This window comes from Uloborus diversus, unplaced genomic scaffold (assembly GCF_026930045.1).
Source record: "Uloborus diversus isolate 005 unplaced genomic scaffold, Udiv.v.3.1 scaffold_127, whole genome shotgun sequence".
NCBI lineage: Eukaryota > Metazoa > Arthropoda > Arachnida > Araneae > Uloboridae > Uloborus > Uloborus diversus.
Genome location: NW_026557954.1, coordinates 162,816 through 190,119, shown reverse-complemented (window position 1 = coordinate 190,119; position 27,304 = coordinate 162,816). Strand labels below are relative to the sequence as shown.

General features: G+C 36.2%; 1 protein-coding gene across 1 annotated transcript in view; it reads left to right on the top strand.

Moving 5' to 3' along the window:
- The first annotated feature begins 7,742 nt into the window (after positions 1-7,742).
- The window catches only part of LOC129232560 (alpha-mannosidase 2-like), a 59,483-nt gene continuing 39,921 nt past the window's right edge, over positions 7,743-27,304 (top strand). The window contains exon 1 of the mRNA XM_054866694.1: positions 7,743-8,141. Coding sequence (XP_054722669.1) covers positions 7,743-8,141 — 399 coding nt within the window. The remainder of the gene's footprint in view (positions 8,142-27,304) is intronic.

The following is a 27,304-nucleotide window of genomic DNA, read 5'->3' as shown; positions in this document are numbered from 1 at the left end:
CTTAAAAACATTTTATATGATTAAAGAAAACAAAAATTTTTGATTTCATTTTCTAAGTAGAAAAATATTACAAGTTTGAAAAAATACTGTTTTGAATCAAAAATCTGTTTTTGAAAGAAATATTCTTACAAGCTGGAAATTTTTTTTTATAAGTTTGAAATGAAAAAGAAATTAATTCGAAACTACGAATTAAAATCTAAAATTTTGTTTGGAAAACCTGACATCAGACTATTGTCGATCTATGTGCTTGATATTTGAGAAACGTGAACTAATTTTAATTGGTCAGAAACAGTGACATCACTTACAAGACGTACTTGCTAAGGGGTGAATCATACTCGCACGTGGGGTTTGTTATCTGTTATCGGTAAAGGGTAGATAGAAATATTGATAAAGTCATTTCCTCAATTCGCACCGTTGTGTGTGGACCATCCGAAGTGCTGTAGGATTAGGGTAGTTTTTTTCAACAGCCGAGTTGATTTGCGATTTTACGGCATGCCTTCTGCAAATCGACGATGGGCAAACAGCCGTATGCAGCGATTTCAAATAAAACATGCGTGTAGTTGTAATTTGTGAGATTGAGTTATAATTAACAATCACCTTATTACAATTTCATTCACTGTTTTTAAATAACTTCGCGATAGCTGGTACTTGAGAGATTTCACCCCAAAAAGGTTAGTCTTTTGTACTTAATTTTAGTCAGTATTTAGCTTTAACTTAATTTGTCAAATTTTAGATTAAGTTTCTTAATCTAACGTATAGCTGTCCATTTGAATGTATCGTTCGAAAAGGATAAAGACTAAAATAAATGATATCGATTTTGTTAAAGAAATTAGTTGTTAAAGTAAAATATTATTGGGAAAATGAAATAGTCAAAGTGATTCTAATTCATGAAGGTTGAAAATTTTGTTTTATTCTAACAAGAGTGCTTGTATGAAAAAAAAAAATAATAATAAAGTAAACCACTATGCGATAAAATGACTAAGTTAAATACTAATCAAAAAATAATTAATAGAGTTGATTAAATAAAATGTGATAAATTAAATGAAACTCTTGAAAAGCATATAAAGTGATGAAATGTAACTTGAGTGCGAAATTTGCTTACTGGAAAAAAATTAAATAAGTTGATTTTTTTAAAATCGTGAAAATTTGATAATGATAAGTGTTAATTACTACTAAGAGTAAATTGATTGCAAGTTTTTAAATTAACTTAGTTGGATGAAAATTGTAGACTTGATAATGTTTCGAAAAATTTGTGTGTTCGATTCCTGTTACTAATTGTGAAAAATTTCTAAGTTTAAAAATAACGGGAAAAAAAACGATAAAGTAAAAAACAAGCAAGAAAATGATTAAGTTAAATACTAAGCGATAAAATGACTAAGTTTAATACTAATCAAAAAATAATTAAATAAAATGTGATAAAATGTAACTTGAGTGCGAAATTTGCTTACTGGAAAAAGATTAAATAAGTTGATTTTTAAAATCCATGAAAATTTCTTAATGATAAGTGTTTATTAATGCTAAGAGTAAATTGATTCCAAGTTTTGAAATGAATTTCAGTAGAAGTTATTTTTCGGTAAGTCTATTTTTAAAATTTGCTGACATGAAGTTTTGATACTCGACTTATAATTTTAACATTTCTTGGGTACTTCATTGATGTTTAACATTTTTGTGTTATGTGTTTTATTTTACCGTAGGTAAAAATAATTAAATAAAAGTGAAATTTATAAATTGTAATGAAAATTCTGTTAATGAAATTGGTTGGTTGTAAAGTAATATTTTGGAAAAGCTGTAATGAATGATAAATAGTAAAACGCAGTAAGTAAAATAGTAAAGTATGGTAAAGTAAAATAAAATATTCAGAGGGGATTTAATTCATGAAAGTTGAAAATTTTGTTTTATTCCATCAAGAGTGTTTGCATGAAAAAAAAAATAAAGAAAGGAAAATATGATTAACTTAAATATCGATGATAAAAAAATAATTATTAGAGTTAATTAAATGAAATGCGATAAATTAAGTGAAACTCATGAAAAGCATATGTAGTGATAAAATATAACTTGAGTGGGAAATTTGGTTACAGTAAAAAATTATTTAAGAAGATAATTTTTAAAATTCATGAAAATATTTGATAGTGATAAGTGTTAATTAATACGAAAAGTAAATTGATTGTAGATTTTGGAAAATTAAATGGATAAATGTATAAAAATAATAACGTATGTGATAATTTAAAATATTAACAATGAAAAAGAATCAAAGACGATTAAATGAATCTAAATCGTAAATGAGTTGCTATTTTAGTAAACTCAAACTAGAGTGAAAAGCATTTTAGTAGGAACATGTTAAAATCTCTTGTGCTAAGAAAAATAAATAACTTTTAAGCATAATTTTGTAACTGGAATAAATGTATGATAAAATGATTAAGTTAAGTATTAATGAAAAAGTAATTATTAGAGTTAATTAAATGGAATGTGATAAATTTAATGAAACTCTTGAAACGTATATGCAGTGTTGGAATTTAACTTGAGTGCGCAATTTGCTTACTGGAAAAAATTAATTAAGTTTATTTTTTAAAATCTGAGAAAATTTGTTAATGATAAGTGTTAATTACTACTACGAGTAAATTGATTGCAAGTTTGACATGATTGCAAAAATTGAAGACATGATAACGTTTTGAAAAATTTGAAGGTTCGATTCCTGTCACTACTTGTGAAAAATTTCTAAGTTTAAAAATATCGGAAAAAAACGATAAAGTAAAAACAAGCGAGAAAATGATCAAACTCTAAAATATACTAAAAAAAATCGAAATCACGAAAAAATAATCTAAGTCTGAAATGCTTGAAATTAGTTAAAGACTAAAAAGTTAAGAAAATAGTTAAAGACTGAAAATAATTGAAAAACGCTAAAATAGTGAAAAAAAAAATCAAAGTGCTAAATGACAGGAAAAAACGTTAAAGTTCAAAATGTGTGAAAGAATATTTAAGTTAATTATTTCTTCGAAAATTTAACAAGTAAGAAAAAATATTTTGTTGTATGAAAGTCAAAAAAAAATTAGTTAAGAAAATTATTTCTTCGAAATTTTTACAAGTTAGAAAAAATATTTGTCAATTTGACAAAGAAAAAAGAAATTAGTTAAGAAAATTTAACAAGATTAGAAAAAATAAAAATGATAAAGTTTGAAATGCATGAAAAAGAAAATCAAAGTTTAAAATATATTTCAAGTCCACAAAGCATTGAACCAAATCTAAAATCTCGAATGGGTTGTATTTAAATAAATCTCTACTTAAGTGAAAACTTTGTTATTATGAAAAATAATAATAATGATGATAGTTTCAATTATGAGCTGAAATACAGTTAATGATATGCCATGATTAGTACTAAAGAGTGAATTAACTGATGGTTTTAAAATTAATTTAATTGTAATATTCGTTGTCATGGTACAGATTCACATTAAGACTGAAAGTGTAATGGGACATATAGCATAGTGGTTAGCATACGTTTTTGCTAACTCAAAGTTTGGGTGTTCGATTCCCGACACTCTGTAAAATAAAAATAATTAAATTCGCGAAACTTTGGTTGTCTTGACAACCATTCGTCGAAATTATTCAAAGTCCGAAAAAAAAAAAAAGAATCACCGAATGAATGATAAATATAACAGAGTTGGGATTTATTTTTACAAGTATAATAAATGCATGAAAATAATAAAATGACAGTGTAAACGATTAATAACGCGATTAAAACATAACTCATGAAAATGTATAAATCATATTGAATATTAAAGCTGATTGGTACTATGAAAAAAAAAAGTTTTGTGAAAAATATTTAAAGTTTGAAAACGCTCGAAAATAATCAAAAGAACGAAAGACGTCGAATTAGTCTAAGACCTGAATGTAAAAAATATTCGAACTCTAAAATGAATAATAAAATTCATGAAAAATAATCCAAGTTCATAAAGCATTGAAATAATCAAATTCGCGAAAAATATTCAAAAAATAATTAAATTCGCGAAACTTTGGTTGTCTTGACAACCATTCGTCGAAATTATTCAAAGTCCGAAAAAAAAAAAGAATCACCGAAAGAATGATAAATATAACAGAGTTGGGATTTATTTTTACAAGTATAATAAATGCATGAAAATAATAAAATGACAGTGTAAACGATTAATAACGCGATTAAAACATAACTCATGAAAATGTATAAATCATATTGAATATTAAAGCTGATTGATCTAACTTGTGAAAAATCTTCAAAATTGATCTGCATTTGTATGCAAATTGCATTGGCAGATGAAAAGAAGTTGATTGGGTGTATTTAATACACCGGGCTGGTTGGTGGGACCGTCAACTTAAAACATAAATTTATTTTGTAACAAAGTTCAGAAACGTAGGGAAAATCTTTCACGGTAAAAAAAAAAAAAAAAAAAAAAAAAAAAAAAAAAAAAAAAAACGACAAAGTCCAGTATGTTTGTAAAAAAAAAAAAAACCACTGGAAATAGCTCTATACAACTTCATGAGGATGGCATGACAAAAAGTATCACACATTCTTATGACAACAATTGTGACGTTTTGTCATACCCTAAACAGGTTGCCACTCGAAAACCATCGTATAAGGTTACGGAAAAATATTCTAAGTCCAAAAACTTTTCACGGTAAAAACGACAAAGTCTAAAAATATCCCTGTAACCTTTCACGGTAAAAACGCGAGCAAAAACGAGGAAGAGCAAAAACTCGAGCGAAAATGTAGCCGAGCGAAAACGAGGAAGGGCGAAAATGTAGCCGAGCGAAAACGAGGAAGGGCGAAATCTCGGGAAAAAACCCTCGTCACCTTCTTCAAGTTCGAGGCGCAACCCCAAGGTCAGAGGGGGAGTGGGAGGCGCAATATTGCGCATTGCGCCTCCTGGCCCAGAACTGTCCTTTTCCCTCTACTTTCGCAATCACGAGCGTGTGTGTTTGTGTAAGCGCATGTGTGTGTTTGTGTAGGCGCATGTGTGTGGGTGCGTGTGTGCGTAAGTGTATGTATGTGTGTGAGTGAGTGTTGTGTACGCGCATGTGCGTGTAGGCGTTCGTGTGTGTGTGTGTAGGCGTTCGTGTGTGTGTGTGTGTGTAGGCGTTCGTGTGTGTGTGTGTATGTAGGCATGTGTGTTTGTGTCTGTGTGCAGGCATGAGTGTGTGTATGTGTGTGTAGGAGTGTGTGAAGTCGTGTGTTTGTACGTGTGTGAGTGTGTGTGTGTGTAGGACATGGAGTCTCCTATCAGGAAAAGCTCAGGACCGGGGGACAGCCGCGCCTGGAGGACGGCGGGCGGTGGTGCTGCAGAGGCCGTGGCCCAAGCTGAAAAAGGAACCGGAACATCAAGGACGGTCAAATGAGAGCAATAAGCAATCGTGATTACTCAAAAAAAAAATATATATTAATTTGAATTCTGAAATTTTGAATTCAAATTATGTTTTTCGCAATCACGAGCATGTGTGTTTGTGTAGGCGCATGTGTGTGGATGCGTAAGTGTATGTATGCATGTGTGTGAGTGAGTGTTGTGTACGTGCGTGTGCGTGTAGGTGTTCGTGTGTGTGTGTGTAGGCGTTCGTGTGTGTGTCTGTGTAGGCGTTCGTGTGTGTGTGTAGGCGTTCGTGTGTGTGTGTGTGTAGGCGTTCGTGTGTGTGTGTGTGTGTGTGGGCGTTCGTGTGTGTGTGTGTGTAGGCGTTCGTGTGTGTGTGCAGGCGTTCGTGTGTGTGTGTAGGCGTTCGTGTGTGTGTGACTTGGACGCCACCGCCCAGCAAAAGTGGATTCCGGGGGACAATGGTCAGGACCAGCCGCGCCGCCGCCGGTGGACGGTGGTGCTGCAGCCCTGGTCCAAGCTGAAAAAGGAACCGGAACATCAAGGACTGTCAAGTGAGAACAATAAGCAATCGGGATTGCTCAAAAAAAAAAAACTGAGCTCCCGTGCGCATTAATCCCTCATATTTACGTTATGTTACCAAAGTCCGCGGGGCAACTGATCCCGGAAATTACGGGCCTGGCAACGACAGTTCTTTTTCTTCAATAGCTTTCTGACAAAAAGTGGTGAGCCCCAGCCCTCAGAACTTGTTTTAATACTTAAATACAGTAGAATTCCAACTATGCGAATCAACTAGGATCGAACCAAATTTGAATAATGAAAAAATCGGATTATTGCTTTTTTTTTTGTTTCAAAAAAAGAAAAAGAAATTAATTTGAACATTGACATCTTGAATTCAAATTATGTTTTTCGCAATCACATTGTGTGTAGGGGGGTATGTGTATGTATGTGTAGGCATGTGTGTATGTGTGTGTAAGTGTTTGTGAGTGTATGTGTAGGTGTCTGTATTTATGCGTGTGCGTAGGTGTATGTGTAGGTGTAGGTGTGTGTGTGTGTAAGTGTAGGCAAGTAAGTGACGCAACATGGAGACGGTTTTCGCTAGAGGAGCAGCATCGTGAGGCGGCCGGCCGACGGTGGAGCTGCAGAGGGAGGCGGGGGGGGGGGAATAAAATCATAGGAATTAAAAACTGTGAAGTGAGAACAATGAGCAATCGTGATTGCTAAAAAGAAAAGGGAGGGTGGTGCCGTCTGTTAAAATTAATTACTGTGTGTATGTTGAAAATGGGAGAAACAACTATTTTTAAAGAAAGAGAGCTTTTAATAAATCAAATGAAAAGGCAACAAATTTACATCTCTCGTGTACTTGCAAGTGTAGCACATTAGTACAGTTTGTGTGCATCATACTTTTCATGAAAGTCATTTCGCTCGCTCAGTATCATTATTTTGCGATCCGCAGTACGTTTCCTCTTTTTTCTGAGAATCTGAAATCAATTCGGATAATCATATATTCGGATAGTAGGAGTTCGAACATTTGAAGTTCTACTGTTGGTTGAAATTCGTGTAAAATTCTGAAATCCTCATGAAACTGAAAAGAAGTGCAGGAACTGAGCTTCCGTAAGCTCCCATGCAGGGGTGCATACCCCCCCGCTTCCCAAATTCAATGGCGGAAGTCCCCCCTTTCCAAATTTTTCTCAATTCTCTTTCCTTTTTTTTTAATTTTTTTAGCTCTCTCTTTTTTATTTAATACTTATTTTTTTTTCTTTATTTATTTACTTATTTATTTTTAATTATTATTAATTTTTCAATCGAAAAGTTCTGTGCTACGCAATGCACAATACGCAATACACACACGCATGGCACACATTGGCGCACACGCTGCGCAATACACACACAAACTAAATAAATTAATTTAAAAACTATAAATAGAATAAACTGAAATAAAATAAGTAATTCAAATTCAAAAATAAATCTATAACTAATAAATTTAAATAAATAAATTTAAAATATTTAAAAATCCCCCCCCCCCCTCAAAAAAAATAGATGGCGCAATTTAGAATGCGCCATAATCTCTCTCTGTTGGCACTCCTGCTCCCATGCAAATTAAACCCTTGTTTCAAGAAAATTCTTCCGAGAAAAAATGCGGAAGAGATTTTTAAGTTTGGCGACGAAACATGCTTTGGCGCACTTTCGTAGAGCTCGTGCGGAGAGCATTTTCCGGCAGCCGTGACATTGCCGGCAGGCTAGTTGTGTTTTCATTCGAATGCTCCGCTTCTATCGTTCCATCAGAGTCAACGAAGGATGAAGGAGCATCGTTGAAAATACCGTCTGCTCAGATGCGGGTCATAATGTTGATCCATTCGAACGTTTGTTGATGTTATAAAGATTCTTGAAGCATCGCCCTCACAACACCTAGCAATGCCGAAATCCTCAATCGCCCGCTTCTTGCAAAGGCCCCGCACTAAATTCCTGGTCGTGGTAGCTGTTCTTGCATGTGTTTCCGTGCTTGTGATTTATCACAGTTTGGGGAGCCGCCAGCCGACCCCTGCCCCACAAACGATGGTCATAGCGGACCCTCCCGAAGTTTCAGTTCAGCTTGTAGAACAAGTAGATGCTCAAGTAGAATTAGTTAAAAAGGTAAAATCGCGGGAAAAATTACCGTGCGACCGTGTGATGCAGTTGAAAAATGTTGACATTAGTACGCCGGAAATTTATCCTACTTTGAACTTCAAACCCCCCTACAGGAGTTACTGGAATTATACGTTCGATATGAGGTATCTGAAGATTAAGGAACACTGGGATAAACTGCCTTTAGAAGTAAGTACTAAAATAATTCTTTTCTATTCCTATAGTGTAAAGAAATTATCACTTTAATCAGGGGTGCTCACCTGGGAGTGGGAGGGGGATTCATGGTGCACAATGCGCCACTGAAATTCTTAGGGGGGGGGGGTTGTTGTAGGGGCAAAAGCATTTGTCTCTTTTTTGGGGGGGAGAGGGGGACTCATTCTTAGAGTATTTGTGGTTTTGGAGGGAGGTTGTGCGCCATTGCTCTTGGGGGGGGGGGACACCCCTGTTTTAATCGAATCAAAATCATTCTATGCAAATGTGTCATCAAGTAACATGCTGAAGTTATGCCAATGCAGAAATTTAGGAAGACAGTGCAGAAATTTAATTATGTGTCTCTAATGATTACCTAAGCATGTTTTTGATTTTTTTAAACAGTGTTGTGTGGCAACATTGGTGTAGTATTAAAGGGGGCGGGGGGCTCAGTCTCCCCAGTCTGTAAGGCATATAACAATCCTCAAACCATGTTAAGTTTCAATTGAACCAAATTTAGGGTCACATTTTATAGGAGGGGGGTCTTTGAACTATTTTTGTAAACACCTGCAAATCCTTAGGGGCGCTTCTTACTGATTCGTTTATAAGATGAGATAATTTCTCTATATCTCTCTTTATACAACGGACACGGTGGGTGTGCAATGAGGGAGGGGGGGGGGTTCAAATTTTGAGGGGAGATAATAGAGGATTTTTTGATCTCGTTTGGGGGGCGGGCACTATCGTCACTGGGGGGAAGGACAAATCTTACATCTTTTCCACACATGTATGTTTTCTATGCTTTAGTTCCGCGGTAGATGGCGCCACTTACATCACATATAATAGGCAATTGATTTCCGTATCGTCATCTATTGAGCAACTAGACAACTAGTGAGGTAGATCGCCAATTAGGAGAATGTCCAATATATTGTTTCTTAAACTTAAGTTTTGCATTAATGTGTTCTTCGAACATTAATAACTAACTGCCCCTTCCATGACATGAATAATCCAAGTTTAATGATATAAGTTCTTTATCCTTTCTTTCAATTTTTGGGCATGAGAGTGCTTGATTTTTTTTGGGAGGGGGGAGGGGGCACTAGGACTTCGTGGGTAGGGGCCTGGGCATGAAAAACTTTAGGGCTCCCCATGACGTTTTGCATATCAATATTGCAAGTACATTCATTGAAAAATATGGAGATAACATTCTTCAAGAGATAAACAGTGTTCATATATGTGTAACAAGATATTTTTTTTAATTTCATCGATAAATGGCAACATCAGATGTGTTTCAGAATGTTCAAGTTGAACAAATTCATGCCCAGTTGTAGAATTTAGTAAAATAACACTGCATACAAACTTTTATCAGGGCAAGATTTGGAGCTATCAAACAGCTAACGTCCACTTGTCGTAACGAAAATCGGGGCCCGAGGGGCAGGGGGGGTGTCGAGGTTTGTAATTCTTTTAAAGAAAAATCTGTGCTTTAGTTTTAGCATCAATCTTTAAAGAATGATCAAAAATCAGCGGCGTCGCGAACTTATCAGGGGAAATTTTTCAGTTTGTCGAATGAAACTCCGAGTTTTAGCGTGTGATGAAATACAAGCATGCAATCATACCTATAACCAGGGGGACCACCCCCTAAGAGCGAAGGCGCACCCCCTAAATGTGACGAAGACCCCCCCCCTAAAAAAGGGAAAAAAACCTCAAAAAAAACCTCCCCTGAAAACTTTATTGGCGCAGTCTGCGCCATGACCACACTCCCCCCCCCTAGATGGGCACCCCTGCTATACTAATGAGAAGAGTCATTTTTATATAATTTTAAAAATTTAAAGAAATATAAAGGGTGAGGGAGGGGTTGCACCAGGGTTGCCCGACGTCCCGGATTTCAAGGGACAGTCCCGTATTTTGAAACATTGTCCCGCGTCCCGGGGAACATCCATACGGGACGGCTAAAGTCCCGTATTCTGCCTAATAACAGTATTTTACTAAACGAGGCATTATATTAAGGGAAAAAAATAACAAAACACGTGAAAAAAGGGCTAAAAGAAAATAATTTGGAAGCAAATGCAAAAATTGTTATCGTTTTTATTTGGTTCGTACGTTTTTGTTTTGTCAGCAGACCATGAGGCTTACTCATTCAAACTTCCACATTGGCTGGTGTGGCATTAAAAAATAATTTTTGCTCCACGATTCCTTCCATTACTATTTTTGACTAAGTAGTCACATTAAAAAGAATTTTTTTTTTTCGATTGCACTGTTTCTCTTATAGCAAATGCAAGCAAAAAAACTAGTTAGCACCTGCTCCTATCAACGTTGATCTGTACACTGAACATCGTTCTATTGCTTGCTTTATTCTCTGAGATAGAGTTCCTCCAAAATTGTGCTCACCCATAAACATACTGAGAGGGATATTCGGAAAGCTATAAAAACGTTGTTTATCACTCCTCAAAAATACAACATAACCAGTAATTGGACTCAATCTCAAAAATATCCCCCCTCTCCCCCTTTCACTCCTAGAAGCCTGTCCCGTATTTACTGTTCTTAAATCTGGCAACCCTGGGTTGCACTTACTCAATGCTGTCTCTAAATTGTCCGAATCGCCAGCGAAAATTTGCCAAAAAAGGAACATTTTGACCTCTCATCGGGGCACCGAAAATGCCGCAGAATTAGTAACAATGTCACAAACTAGGAGCCAAGTATTCAGAAATGTGTTCTGAACAACATGCATTTAATAAAATAGGCATTAAGTAATCGTAATAACACAACAATTATTAGATTACTAGCTGCGTGCCCGACGTTGCACGGGCTACTTAAAAAATGAAAGAGATGTCCAATTGATGGTTTTGTATTACTCTGACATCAGTTTCTAAAGCGCTAAAGAGTAAATAAATACGCGTAATGCAAAGTTTGCAAAACACCAGTAGAGCATATTTTTGTCAAAACTCTCTTTAACGTTAATCATAGTTATCAATGATACAAGTTATGAGTATTTTCAATTAGCACAAAAGATGAAAATATATGCATTATCAACTATAATCTGTGCTCACGTTAAAATGAATTACATCTGATAGACTATGTCTGAACTATTTATGTACAATTACAATCAGTTTTTTACATAGAATGACACATACTGTTTGGTTGAACACGTGAAACTAAAGCAACAGGACTTAAAAATACCAATATGCATTAATTTAATATTAAGTCATCAGATTCCAACTAAGCTTTAGTTAAAATCCTTAAAAACAATCTTTTTTGTTCAACTCTGTTTCACAAAGAAATCTAAACAATCTTAATTTAACATGTTCTTTTAACGATATAAACTGTATTTTAAAAATAGAAACAGGAAGGAAAAAGAGAGTTATTACAATTCGAAAACTCACCCATGTGACGGGAAAAAGTCCAACAAAATAAATATAATTAGTCGCACATCCTAAGCGTACCAAAATATGAGGCCGGTGAATGATAAACTTACACTACAATCAATAAACATAGCTAAAGAAACAACTTTCATATGCAGAAAAGAGTTAAGAAAGTTGACCGTAAAAAATAAAAAAAAAAAGGACAGACGATAAAATAAAGGCTATGTCCGAATAGGGCAACCAATTTTAAACTAATTTAAAATGAAATTCTGGATGGAAACGTTGTTTTAAGATTTGGACAGCAGCCAAAATAATCTCTTTCAAAACAATTATTAGAATTTTACTTGCTCATCCATATGCAAAATGGCAACAGGAAAGAAATAAAAATTTCTGAATAAAGTTATGTTAATTAACGTTTTAATTAATATCTCAGCTAATTAAAGTCGCACAATTACGAGATTGGTCCTATTGTTTTCTTCGGAAAATTTCGAATTGATCGGTATCTCGTTTGACTCTCGATTCGCAGCGGTTCTCGAGAAGATCGATCTTCAGACAGACAGACGGACGCGAACAGATTTTAATAATATAGTGGATAAATTGTTTTCCTTTTCGATATTTTTACATGTGATTTAGAAAAGAATGAAATATTTTGAAATTTTATGTGTGTTAGTGTCCAGAGGCGGATGGAGACCACGATTTTAGTGCGAGGGGGGGGGGGGTGAGATCATGCCTAGGAATGACACCACCCTCTTATGACCTACGGTTTTGAGTGCGAAAAGTTTCTGAAACTGGGTGTCAATAAAAAGCACCAAATCGGCCGGGAATAATGCCCCTTATAGGGCAAAAACGTTGCTAATTAATTTCATAAGCAATGAATAGAAGTAATGTTTCAAATGGTTACTTGAAATTAAAAAAAGAAAAAGATTGCTGCAATCGTTTGTATTTTATTCTTTATTGTTTGAACACAATGTGGATGAAACGGTTTAAGAGGGGGGGGGGGTCATGACCCCATGACCTTGACCCCTTCTCCTATATCTGCCCCTGGCTCTGTCCTACAAAATGTATTTTAATGTGCTGCGGATAGGCCTGTCATTTCAATATTTTCCGGGGAGGGGGTGGAAGGGTTTGTGTTCAATACATTTCATGGAGTAAAAAAAAAACAAAATATGCACAAAAATGCCTGGTTTTATTGTTTTACTGAAATCTACAATGGGGGGGGGGGGGGGAATTGACCACGCATGATCGCCTGAATGAGAGGTCTAGTTGCGGCCCTCGTCTAGAAAAAGGTTGGACACCACTGCTCCAGGGGTGCTGACCTAAAGGGGTCATGTCGCATACTGCGCCATTAAAATTTTTAGGGGGGTTGAGGGGTGGTTTTTGTGGGGTGGGCTTTTGCTTTTATGGGGCGGGTGTTCGTGATATTTAGGAGGGGGGTGCGTCCCTGCTCTTCGGGGGGGGGGGGCACACCTGATTGCTCTATGTATTTTGTAATCAGATGTGAAAACTCTGGAAAATCGTAAAACAGTTGAAGATAAAAGCTCAAAAAAAAAAAAAAGAAAGAAAGAAAGAAAGAAACTGTTATCTACTATAATACAATGAAGAATTAGTAATGCTCAAATGCATTGAATTCTGGATTATGCGTCCTAATCTACATCTGGCTTTATGTTGAATATTGTCGGAGAGTCGAAATAGTAGCCGGAATGAAACAATATCCTGGCTACCCCAGAACATATTGTACAAGCGATTTATTTTGTTAAATGACATACAATTTTCCTAAACGGCATTTTATCGGTTATTTTCGAAAATCCGATGCCCTTCTTGCAATCCAGTCGGGGGGGGGGGGGGATTGACCCGGAACCTCAAATGAAGGGTTTCAGAACTCTTCTCCAGGATGAGAATGGGTTCCGCAAGGCAACGTCAACCTTGGTCTCCAAAGGGCGCGAAAAAAGGGGCAAAAAAAAAATTATAACATTAACTTGAATTTAGACATCTTGAATTCAAATTGTTTTTCGCAATCACGAGTGTGTGTATGTAGGCATGTGTGTTTGGGTGTGTGTGGGGGGGGGGGTATGTGTATGTGTGTGTGGGGGGGTATGTGTATGTGTGTGTAGTCATATGTGTTTGTGTCTGTGTGCAGGCAGGAATGTGTGGGTAGTTGTGTGTATGTGTGTGTATGTATGCGTATGTGTATGTCGGCATATGTGTTAGTGTCTATGTGCAGGCATGAATGTGTGGGTAGTTGTGTGTATGTGTGTGTATGTATGCGTGTGTGTTTGTGTGTGTATGTGTTTGTGTGTGTAGGTGTATGTGTGTGTAGGTGTATGTGTGTGTAGGTGTATGTGTGCGTATGTGTCTGTGTATGTGTATGTATGCGCGTGTGTGTAGGACATGGATGCAACCTGGAGACGGCTTTCGCTGTAGGAGCAGCATCGTGAGGAGCCCGCCTGTCCACGGTGATGGTGCAGAGGCTGGCGGTGGGAAAATAAAATGATAGGACATCAAAAACAGTCAAATGAAAGCAATAAGCAATCGTGATTGCTCAAAAAAAAGGTGCTTAAAAGGGAAAAAAAAGGAAAGAAAAGAAAGGAAAAGAAAAAAAGAACGATGGTATATACAGGTTAACGAGTTAAAAGAAAACAAGAAAAAAAAGCGAAGGGAAGTCGCTCAAGTTTGTGAGTGCGAAAAAAAAAAAAAAAAAGAAATTGCGCTAAAATATTTTAAAAATAAATTAAAAAAAAAACAAATTTTTTAACAAAAAAAGGTGTTCAGCTTTGAGGGCGCAAACGCGCATCGGCCCGCGGGCCAGTCCGCCCCTACTCCCCTGTGTTACTCAAGGTATTCTTTTAGTCTGTTAGTTCGAAGGCCTCGGTTAGTTCCACTAATGCAAGTGGTCCTGCAATAAATGAACAACATTCGGTTTTTGCCTTGTTCCGTGGACGTAAAAGCTGACCTTGGAACTGTTCACTTCCTACACGAGAGAAATTAGGCGGATTCATGCGTGACAGAGCAGACAGAGTCTCACTCAGTGCTCCCTTGAAATTAAGTTTCGTTTTCGATATGCTTGCTACTTCCTTGCACGGAGCAAAGAAAATTATTTAACCTAAATTTTCTTTTTATTCACCCATTAATCGGTTTTCACCTTCTTTTTTTTTGAGCAATCAAGAAAATTGCTTTTGAGAAAAGCGAACGCTTATATTTCGTGCCAAGTCGATTTCTCTTGAGCAGCAGAACTCCAATTTTGTAGTAAGTTACCGCCCTAAGTAAGGGCTAAGGCAGAAATACTTAAAATACCCCGCCAGCTCAGTTATTACATCCGAGGACTGCAGTTTTGTGCTTTTTAGCACTCATCAGCCCGGAATAGGAATTACCTGAGCTGGAGGCGAGAAACCTCTTAAGGGAGCCTACAATCTTCTGGTGTGCTAATTCTACATTAGCTACCAGTTTGTTTGGCTCCCTAAAGAGGTTTTTCGCTTTCAGCTCAGGTAATTCCTATTCCTGACGGATCATGACGGATGGCCACCGTAGACTTTTCCCTTCCATTTTTAAGTTCCATTCTTATGAAATACTAGTGGTACCCACACGGCATTGCCCGTAATAGAAAATTAAAAGGTCTTTTGGTTCGCCTGTATATTAGAAATAATGCATGGTGAATTTCCTCGCCAACTGGCTTGTGCCCATGTTACGGTTCCACATTATGATAATTTCGTAATTTACTCGTCCATCTTTTGGTAATTTTGTTCTTAAAATTGGAATAGAAAAAGAACCACATCGAATTTTCGAAAAATCGCTCCGAGGTGCACACCCCCATGCTACAAACTATTTTTGTGCCAAATTTCATGAAAATCGGCTGACCGGTCTAGGCGCTATGCGCGTCACAGAGATCCTGACAGACAGGCAGAGATCCTGACAGACAGGCAGAGGTCCGGACAGATATCCTGACAGACAGACTTTCAGCTTATTTTTAGTAAAGAAGATGAAAAAATTTAATTTATTTTTAATTTTTAGTTTTTACTTTCGTGAAATAAATCAATTCACCGTATATAAAAAAAAAAAAAAAAATCAGTTTTCTGTCGATCATTAATGTTTTTTAGAAGTAAGGGGCAGTTTCCCCCCTTGTCACCCCCTCCCCCCCCCCGGATTAACCGCCTGTGGCTTCTGTGATTGGCAAAGAGGCTCCAAAAATGCATTACGACTAACCCCGAAACCCGTAAAGCCGTTGTAGGCAGCCGAAGGAGCTTTCCTGTAAATGATTTTTTCTTATACTAATACTCAAGTTGCAGTGAAGCCATTTTAACGAATTGTATAACTACTTCTATAACAACGGTTTCCAACCTTTTTCCCCTTGCGCGAACCCCTTCCAAACTCTGAAAAAAGTTGGCGAACCCCTTGGGTACTAGGTAATAAGTAACAAGAGAAAAAAAAAAAAAAATTGAATTTTTGTCATCTTGAATTCAAATTATGTTTTTCGCAATCTCGAGTGTGTGTGTATATGTAGGCGTGTGTGTTTGTGTGTAGGGGGTATGTGTGTTTGTGTGTGGGGGTATGTGTGTTTGTGTGTAGGGGTATGTGTGTTTGTGTGTAGGGGGTATGTCTGTCTGTGTGTAGGGGTATGTGTATGTGTGCAGGCATGTGTGTTTGCGTCTGTGTGCAGGCATGAGTATGTGAGTAGTTGTGTGTATGTGAGTGTGTAGGTGTGTGAGTGTATGTGTTTGTGTTGTATGTGTGTGTAGGTGTATTGTATATGTGTGTAGGTGCGTGTATGTATGCGTGTAAGTGTAGGATATTGACGAAACCTGGAGACGGCTTTCGCTAGAGGTGCAGCATCGTGAGGAGCCGGTCGACGGTGATGCTACGGAGGGTGCTGGTGGGAAAATAAAATGTAAGCACATCAAAACAGTCAAATGAAAGCAATAAGCAATCGTGATTGCTCAAAAAACGCGCGCACTCCCACGCATACACAATAAGATTTGGGAGATTTTTGACAGTTTGATGCTGCTGCGTAGTTTATAACAAGAACGAAAACACAATTACAAAATATAGAATTACAACTATTGCTACGACGTAAAATGATCGCAAAAAAATGAATACGAAACAAATTCACCAACAAATAAACGCAGTGATTATTCTGTGTTGAGCTTCAATCAACTTGGAAAAAATTTTGAAAATTAGATACTTGCGGAACAAAGAGACTCAAAAAAAAAAAAAAAGTTTGGCTGAAATTTTTCTGACACTAGGGTACATTTATCTCTAATCATTGAATCAGAAGTCAATTAAAGAATGATCTTTAAAATACCTATCACAGAGCCGTGTCCAAAGGGAGAGTTTTAGGGGTTAAACCCCTCCCATTGAAAAAAAAAAAGTATGTCAAATGAAGAAAACGATCGACTTAAATTAACTTTAATGTGAAAGCCTGCGTTTGACGTCCTCCCCCCCTCTTTCTCTCTGAAGTTTTTCTGTAATTTTAACTCAGTAAATCTGTATTTTTTCCTCTCTAATTCAACTCAGTTGGACCTAAACGCTTGCATTTCTTTCTCTTATAACTTAAAAAATTTTGCATAACATTCAAATGTTATGTAATTTACAACTGTTAAGGCTTTGCCAACTGAAATAATATTTTGGAAAAACTGTGGTGGTAGAACCGTTGAATTATCTATCAATACAAAGCATTAATATTGCGTATTGTAAGGAGGTAATGATGAATTTGGCATATGTTGCAGCTATGAAGATGTATTAGCGATTGTGTTTAGTAATGTAATTTGCATCTACAATAAGCTCGTTCTAAGCATTATTTCAGAACATAAAATCTGATATGCTTTCTCTTACATAAAGAGAATTCGTGGACAGTTTTTAATACTTGTTGCAATAAACCGCATAGTTAACAGATTTTATTAAAAAGAAACAAACAAAGTTTGATAAAAGTGAACCTGTAAAATGAAGGAATATTTTGGTCACTTGAGCAGTAGAATTATTCTTCTAAGGGAAAGGGGGGGGGGGGGGTACAGCAGTACTTATAGGTGCATAAACGCCATACTGGGATCGACAATTTGTAGTAAAACTAAAGGTTGTGAGGTATTGAATTCCTCCCCCCCCCCCCCAGGTAAGATTGAAACCCCTCCCTTTATAAAAATCTGGACACGGGCTTGACCTATCAGGGAATTCGCAGATTAACTAAATTAACTTTTTTTCTTACAGTAAAATAAGAAAGATGTCTAGGTTCATGAAATTATTACCAAGTGTTTGTGACATCTCAAAATACTTAAGGGGTAAATAATGTAAGTCTAATTCATGTCTGAGTGTTTCTTCGGGGAAAGTTATTGTGTACATAATTCATCAAAACCTTTAGAAAAATGTGAGTTTATAGATCTTAGATTTCTTAGATTTGCATCAATTACCACTTACCAGCTCTCAAAACCAACCTAAGCAAAATTTTGTACTTTTTTTTTCCTCTTATTTTTCTTGTATTTTCTTGCCGCCGCTAAAAATCCTATGACTTTTAGTTTTTTTTTTTTTTTTGATCATACAACCTTTATTTTTATGTTAAAATTCATCGCTGTCGCTTGAAGTAAAAAAAAAAAATAATAAATAAATAAATTCTGTCAAGAACTTCAATTTACTTTTCTTCAAAAAAAAAAAAAAAAAATTCCCTTTCCACTTAGAATGGGGTGGTTTCCTTCAGTCAAAAGTACTACTTTTAGTCTTTGAAATGGATAGAATGAGCAAAAAAAAAAATTACATGGACCTAGAAAATGCTTTCATTTTCCAAACTGTTTTTTTTTAAATTAATTTTTTAAAATGTCCGATTTTTGAAACAAGGCGTGGTCTTTATGACGTCACAAATGATGCACTTTGGCGCATCTTTCTACTACGTTTCCACGTTTTGATAATCAAGCAGTGAATTAAAATTGCGCTCTGCGCTTTCTACCAACCCTATCGTTGCCAATACACATGAGTAAAGATGCGAATTAAATATTTTGTTCTGTAAATGGCAACATTGAATGGCATTTCATCATTTGTGATGTCACACGACAGAAGTGTAAACAATAAAAGCGCTCCGATTTAAGTAATTTTTTAAAAATATTAACCGTAGTCAAATTATTTAAAAAATGGTCAGATCCTATGTTTTTAAGCATGCTCTTTCAGAGAAAACACTTTTAAAATTTTGGAACCGACCCCACACACATTGGTCACGACTGAGTATTCAATTCTTTCTTATTTGTGCTTCGGTACTGGAAAATTTACGAATTCACTCCCAGTGGCGTAGCTAGACCCGACTTTCGGGGGGGGGTTACTTCTTTTATATATATATATATATATATATATATATATATATATATATATATATATATATATATATATATATATACATTTAATATATATATATTTAATATATATATATTTATATATATATATATTATATATATATATATATATATATGTATATATATTTATATATATATATATTATATATATATATATATATGTATAATCGCTTGGAATTTTTTCCTTTTCTTCTTTTTTTTTCTTTCTCTTCTCTCTTCTTTTTCTCTTTTTTTTTGAGACTAACTTTTCGGGGGGGGGGTTGTCCCCCCAACCCCCCCCCCCTTAGCTACGCCCCTGTTCACTCCTACTCCAAATCTGACCCTCTTCCACTTGCTCAATCGGTGAACCATCAACAATCCTACAAATGAGCGAAAAGCTATGAATTCGTTGTTTAATGAAAGAAGGAGATAAGATTTTTAGTTTTGAGTGTAAATATCGTGCCGACAGTATAATCAATCCACAAGGAGGTCAATGTTTACCACGTTAAAGGTCATTGTGATAAGTCGAGTTCATACTGAAAATTATTATAAGTGCATGCAACTTGTTTATTTATTAAAGCCGTTCGACTTATTTAAACATGTTTGATGAGGTCACTGCACCGCTTTGCACTGAGAAGTGTATTCAAAGATAGATTCATGAAAGATTTTTCCTGCCAGAACATTTGTCAAAATATTACGTTTCACGTAGGCCAGAAACAACTAGTCCGTGGGACAGAGTTTTCGCACATTAAAAAGTGCTCGTCAAAATCAACGTTTATTCAAACGTTCTCACGTTACGTTATAAAAACGAACGTTGAATATACCATACCTTGCCTTCAATCCTCGAGTTGAACCGAACCATTGCTTCGGTCACTCGTCTGGTCTGCGCTAATTCTATATTAGCTACCAGTTTGTTTGGCACTCTTGGCTTCCTTAAGAGGTTTTCCATCTCTAGCTCAGTCACTTTCCTATGCCGGGCTGATGAGTGCTAATAAGCACGAAAAACTGCAGTCCTCGGTGTATTTCATGAAAATGAACGTTGTCTCATTTACAGCACGGGAATATGTTCAGGGGCCATTCATTAATTACGTAAGGGTGATTTTAGCAATTTTGACCCCCCCCCCCTTTCCCATATAAGAGTAAGTAAGATTCCCTCCCCCCTTATCTTACGTTAGATTCCGTTTCGTTTTTCAAAGTGATAAAATAACGAATCTTACATCACTTAAATCGTTATTAAATTCACTTTTTAAAATTCTTTTTAAAAAAAATTTTGTGTGAAAGAAATATTTACTAAAAAGAATCGAGATTGATACTTTTTTCAACAAATATTTTTTGCATATGATGCGATACTAATTAAAAATAAGACGTGCCATACACGGTGCGATTCTTTTATAAATTTTTACACTATTCATTCTTTGTAAAACAAGTTAAAAAAAAATCATCCTAATACGTTTTTTACTTTCCAGAAGCAAGTGAAATATAATCCCTGCCAAACCAATTGACTGCGCGATTTCTAATACAAAATATCGACTTGGAAAATATTGCGTAAGAATGGGTCTGACCCCCTCCCAAGTAAGGGTATGTAGAGATTTTTCCAGCCCCCCGTATCAGGACCCTTACGTAATTAATGAATGGCCCGTCACCAATTAGCGATGAGACGGGCTCGGGCTCTAGAACCGAAAATAGGTTTCGGGCTCGGGCGAGCTCGGACTCAAGCAAAGATATTCAATCGTCAATCTCCAAACAAATTCAAAGCGAATAAACATTTTCCTACTGTGAGAAAATGAAAGGAACGAAAAGAAATTTATTCTCATTTATAGTGTTTTTTTGCGATTACTCTTCCAATATGTGCAACAGTAATGCATTTGAAGTGGAGCATTTTGAGGAAATTTAGAAACTTCTGTTGATGAAGGACATTTTACATTACATTTTCCGTTAACAGAGAGATCATGTCAGACTGTAGAAGGCTCGGTTTCCTTCGGGCTCGGGTGGGCTCGGACTTTGGTCCGAGACGATATCACCCGGGCTCGGGCTGGCTCGGTTACAAATTTTCGGGCTCGGGCGGGTCCGGGCTCTCAAAAATAAGCCCGAACTCATCTCTATCACCATTCACTACCAAGCTTAACTAAACTCTGCGTGCGAGCGAAGTGCAATTTCGTTGTGAACGGATAGTAATGCGTATATGTTAGGTATGAATAATGTATGGGTCATTCTTTAAAAAGTGTAACTTTTCTGTCACTCGCCTTTTACAGTAAAAACTTTAAGGAACAATTCATTTAACAATGATTTTTAATTTCATCAAAAGTTATCTATCTAAACCCGCCAACATTTTTTAAATAATAATTTATATTTTAGTACAGTGAAACCTGTGTAAGTTGAACCACTTGCGGTGCACTACTTTAGTGGTCAACTTAAACAGGTGGTCAACTTATAGAGGTTGATTCATATGGTAAGATCTAATTCTGTGCCTGAAAATAGCGGTCAACTTAGGTGGTTAATTTTTGGTTCACAACATGTGAATTCTCACCTGGCACCTTGTGTGACTGTTTATGTTGCTTAATAACTTGTTTAATTAAAAGTATATGCTTATTGAGCAATCACGATTGCTTATTGCTTTCATTTGACTGTTTAGATGTGCTATTATTTTATTTTCCCTCCGCACCATCACCGTCGACCGGCTCCTCACGATGCTGCTCCTATAGCGAAAGCCGTCTCCAGGTTGCGTCCATGTCCTGCACTTACGCGCATACATACACAACTACACACATGCACATACACACACATGCACATACATGCACATACACAAACACACACATGCACATACACAAACACATACACACACACAAACACATACACACACTCAAACACATTCACACACACAAATAAATACACATACTCTAACACATACACGCACATGCACACACACAAACACACACATGCACATACACAAACACATACACACACTCAAACACATTCACACACACAAATAAATACACATACTCTAACACATACACGCACATGCACACACACACATGCACATACACACACATGCACATACACACACATGCACAAACACACACATGCACATACACAAACACATACACACACACAAACACATACACACACACAAATACATACACATACTCAAACACATACACACACGCATACATACAGACACCTACACATACACACATACCTACACACAACTACCCTCACACTCATGCCTGCACACAGACACAAACACATATGCCTATACACACATACACATCCCCCCACACACATAAACACACACGCCTACATACACACACACTCGTGATTGCGAAAAACATAATTTGAATTCAAGAGGTCAAAATTCAAATTAATTTTTTTTTCTTTTTTTTTTATTTATTTATTATTCCTTTCACAAGTGTATTCCTCATTAATACGTGGCAGTAATGACATCAAATTTTATTTTCCATGATACAAGAGAGCCCCCTTGTTGATTTTCAGCCATAGTTGAAATTTTGAGATTTTTGTCGAAAAACAAGAAGATAGATTTTGCTTTAAAAACTTAGTGTGATTATTCTGACTTCTCATCTCCGTGAACTTAAGTTTCAGGGATGTAAATTAATGTAAAAAAAGAAGTGAACATGTTTTCATATGCTTAACATATGCAGATTGTAGCAACGAAGAAAAAAAAATCCCTCACCTCCGTGACAGACCTTATCAATGTCATTATTTCTGATGGAGGGAAAATACATCAATAATAGGCATTCTACCAAAATTATAAATTGCCAGTACAGTGAAACCTGTACTTGCGGTGCACTACTTTAGTGGTCAACTTAAACAGGTGGTCAACTTACAGAAGTTGATTCATATGGTAATGGCTAATTCCGTGCCTGAAAAAAGCGGTCAACTTATAGAGAAGTGGTCAACTTACAAGGGTGGTCAACTTCACAGGTTTTGAACTACTAATTAAGCCGTACTTTAATTAAGAGAACTTAATATTATATTCCCACTAATCATTAAAATAGCTGATTGTTTGCACAATTAACAAAATGACTACTTTGATATTAAATTGACCTCGATTTTTAAATATTAAAAGTTTTTTTTTTTCCCGTGAACAAGACATTTTTTCATTTTTTTTTCTTTTTTTTATTTATGAGTAAAATAATTGTAACTTAGCTGGGCCATTGTTTATGGAAATACTTTCATGCAAGAATGAAAAAAAAAGAAGGTTTCGAAATTGAAAAATGTTTGCGTTCAAAAGTTACGTTTTCTGGAGAAATGACCCGTATTCTGAAAAAAATAGGTCTCCTGCACTTTTTTAAGCCCTGGTCATAAGTCCTCAAATGTATAATGTATTGACACATTAGAAGTGACAGTATGGCTAAAAGTCAAAGTGCTGTTGAGGAGGAGGGGGGTGGTAATAACCTCGCTGTGCCTCTATGTGAGCATAGAGAAGATATAAAACAGAGGGAGTGAAGACATTCATTCGGTGAAGGAAAGGCCCCAACGATTTTAAAGAAGAGCATCGGAAGAAATAGGTTTCTTTCGCCTAGTTACCCTCAAAACGTGTCAATCATTCGTCGTTGTTGAGTCACGTGACTTGACCGCTTAGCCAATGATTGGACTAGCTCCCTCTTTACTAATTCCTGCTCTTCGGTGTGGAGTACATGATCTTTCCCAGAAGCGGATACAGAAAACATTTTGGGGGGGGGGGGTCATGCTAAAGAATGACCTCCCCCTCTAAACAAACCTACGGTTTCGGGTACGAAAAGTTTCTGACACTGCTTGGGGGTCAAAAAAAAAAGCAAAAAATCTGTCACTAATAAGGCACTTAATTGGGGATAAAAGTTGCAACTTAATTTCATAAGCAATGAAACGAAGTAGTAGTTCAAATAATTACTTTTAAAAAACGAATTGAAAAGACACTGTAATACAGTCGGAGCAATTGCGGACTCGGATACATCGGACAAACCCGCCGTTCTTTGAAATTTCGGTTAAAAGAACATCAAAGCTATGTCAGAAAACAACAGCTGAATAAATCCAGTATTGCTCAACGCTGTTGGGAATGGAATCGCTCTTTCGATTTTCTTATCAAATTATCCAAAAATGCCACAATTCGTTGGATCTTGATTTTTGGGAATTTTTCCACATTCTGAGGAACCGTTATAATTTAGTTAACGATCTTACTGCAATTCCCTATTTTTCTTCTGTGGGGACTCCTTTGTTAAAATTGGTTTAGTTTTTCTATTATTTTTATGTATACGTCGTACATTTCTTACTTTTATTATTATTATTTTTTTTCATTTTTTGCTTTCTTATTTCGTTTTGTGTTTAACTAATTCCAATATGTTTATCCTTCACTCTGTTTTTTCCTGCATTTCTCCATTTGATACATTGCTTCCATACATAGTTTTTTCCGCTGGTAAATTTATTGCTAATTTATTCAGAGTGGTTTCATTTTTGGACTTCTTGCATTGTTTATGGGTTTTCTTGGAAAATTTATTACTTAACGGTTTTTTCCTGATGGAATTGTATAATAAATTTTGCCTCCAGGTGTCATTTTATCTTTTTTGTTCTGTTTAATTTCTATTTTTTGATATTTATACTATCTCCTGTTCCACCGTGTTGCTTTTCTCGGATGACTTTTCATCCAGAAGCTCACACTTCTTAGCAATGAAAAAGGTGTTCCTTATCACACCGAAACACGTGTCTGCAATAATTTTGCAATTTTTGTGCTTCATAACGTTGGACTACTAATTATTTTATCACACACTAGTTAATTTGAAATTTTAAGCTACTGAGTAATAAATGTTTCGCCATTTCCTAGATACCTGGCTCGAAATAGTTCTCTTTCGACTTTATGGAGAGAAGAAAATACTGTGTTATTTGCAGCCTGTTGCGTGAGTTTTTAGTTCCCATGTCATGTAAAGTATTTTAAAATGCGACGGGTTTAATGGAAGATTCAGTATCGCTTTTCTGCAACAAAATCAGTATTCATTGGTTGCCCCTTCGCCCGTGAAAAATTGCTGATTCCAAGAGAAGTCTTATTCTATTTCGGACAATATGGATGGAATATTTGGAAATCAATCCAACATTTCCTAACTCAAATTAACAAAAAAGCTTTTTTTTTTTCGGCCGTTAAAATAATTCATTAATTCGGTATTTATTATTCGGTAAATAGAGGGTTTGCCTCCATTTTAGTCGGGGAAAAAGAAAAATTCGTTAAATCGCGAAATTCGTTAAATTGAGGTTCGTTAAATCGGAGTCTTAATTGACTGAGCTGGAGGTGTATTTCATGTATTTCATCTATTTATCATCGTTTGACAGCTTCCATTTAACTGAAATCCTCCCCACGTGCCTGTAATCCATTAACGATTTTATTCCACAAATTCCTTCGATGGCTCTCGCTGTTCCGAAGAATTACACAAACCTACCAGGCAGAGTCATCAACCCGGTGGTGCGTGCAAATCAGCGGCGTTCGTCCATTCTGGAACTGGAGCAATTCAAGCCCATTGTTTACAGCAGCCTTTTTTATTTTCGGCTCGGGCCATTCCGGTCACGTTCTCCACGCTTAATTTCGTGCCAAGGTGTTAAGTTCGCATGTGTGTCGACAGTATCGTCTGCAACTTCATTCTGTCGTCCGAGTTCAGTGGTGATTGCGTGATTCAACTAGAGAACAATAGGTTTTGATAGCATTGAAATTCTCAGTACACGAACGCATTGGGAATCTTCTTTTGGCTCGCTCCTTTTATTTTACACTGGTGGTACCCGCACGGCTTTGCCCGTAGTAGAATATTAAAAACTCATTTGGTTCGCCTGTCTATTTACTCGCCTGTATAATGGATGATGAATTTCTCGCCAATTTATATGTTAATTTGTTCGTCCACGTTATGGTAATTTGCTCGTCCACGTTATGCTAATTTACTCGTCCATGTTATGATAATTTGCTCGGTAAAATGTTTTAAAAATTGGAATGAAAAAAGAACAAAATCGAATTTTCGAAAAAACCCTTCGAGGTGTACACCCCTATGCTACAAACTAATTTTGTGCCAAATTTAATGAAAATTGGCCGAACAGTCTAGGCGCTATTTGCGTCACAGAGATCCAGACTTTCAGCTTTATTATTAGTGAAGATTTTTTATCGACGAAGTTTTTCTTAAAGCAAGCTTAGCTTTTACAAAACAAATAGTAATTGTTTTGTAAAAGATAGCCGGAGTTTTGGACGTAATCTTTAAACGTGTTTTACTCAATTACTTGAAAATGTCCACTTACACCCCATTGCTTATCACTGCCTCATATATTTTATTATTCTTTTTACTGTCTTTTACATAGTAAAGAAAGTATTGTATTCGCGAAAAAAATTTCCGCCAAATTTCGGCTTAAATTTCCATTTTACTCATCTCCGAATGAATGTTGAGTGGTTTTTCCGACCCGACCGCACATGCATATTTGACTAAGAACGTACGGACACCCGAAATATCCATTTTAACCACCCCGAGTTTTCTCGTGACGACTGTTTGTACGTATGTACGTATCTCGCATAACTCAAAAACAGTTTGTTGTAGAAAGTTGGAATTTGGTATGTAAACTCTTAGTAGGGTCTAGTTGTGCACATCCCTTTTTGGTTGCATTCGAATGTTCCAAAAGGTGTCTTTTACACCTTTTTGGGGGAAAATCAGTGTTCATTTCAATGCAAACTCCAATGATGTTATAATTTGGCGAACATTTTTTTTTTTTTTTAGAGATTTTACTCGCGTACATCCACATAAAACCTCTTGCAAGCTGAATGAATAGCAAAAAACAAACAATTGAAATGTTTGTACTCCTAGTGATTTAAACAAAATTCCAACGCCAATACTGACGAGAATTTCTCTGAGCAGGAAATTTCAACCTGCGAGCTTGAGACCAGCTTGTCCAGCGAACCGGTACGGGTGCTAAATATTTTACTGTTGGTCAGAGATTTTCACCTGTCCACGTTAAAATACTTCCCTATTCAAAACAAAATAACACACATTCAGTGATTTTTTTTTTTTTTTTTGCTGTTGTTTTGTAATTATGTACCATTCATAATTTTCTGTGATTTTTCCCAAAGAGCTAATTTGTAATGAGTATTTACTTATCTTTGTATGAAGACATAATTGTATAACTGAAATAAAAATCGACGGGTTTATTGATCCGTGAAAATATTTCAAAATCAACCGGTCAACGGATCAAGAGAGGTTGAGAAACGTTGTCTAAAGGTAAGTGCCAACTGTAGCTCTGCTGATGTGTTAAAGTGCGATGTTTTTGTTCTCGTTTTGCGTGAAAACAGAAAATATACGCCATCTTCACGCGTCAAAAGAACGCCGCATGAATGAGCGATGTTTTTTTGGAAATGTTTTCGTCCGTCCGATGTTTTGACCAACACCTTCTTAATACTAAATGTCTATCGCATTTGCTTCTAAAAGTGATCCTCCGTTGGTACTCTTAAGAACGCTGCCTGGCGGCAATACATGGATGGCGTTGCTATGATGATGGATCCAAA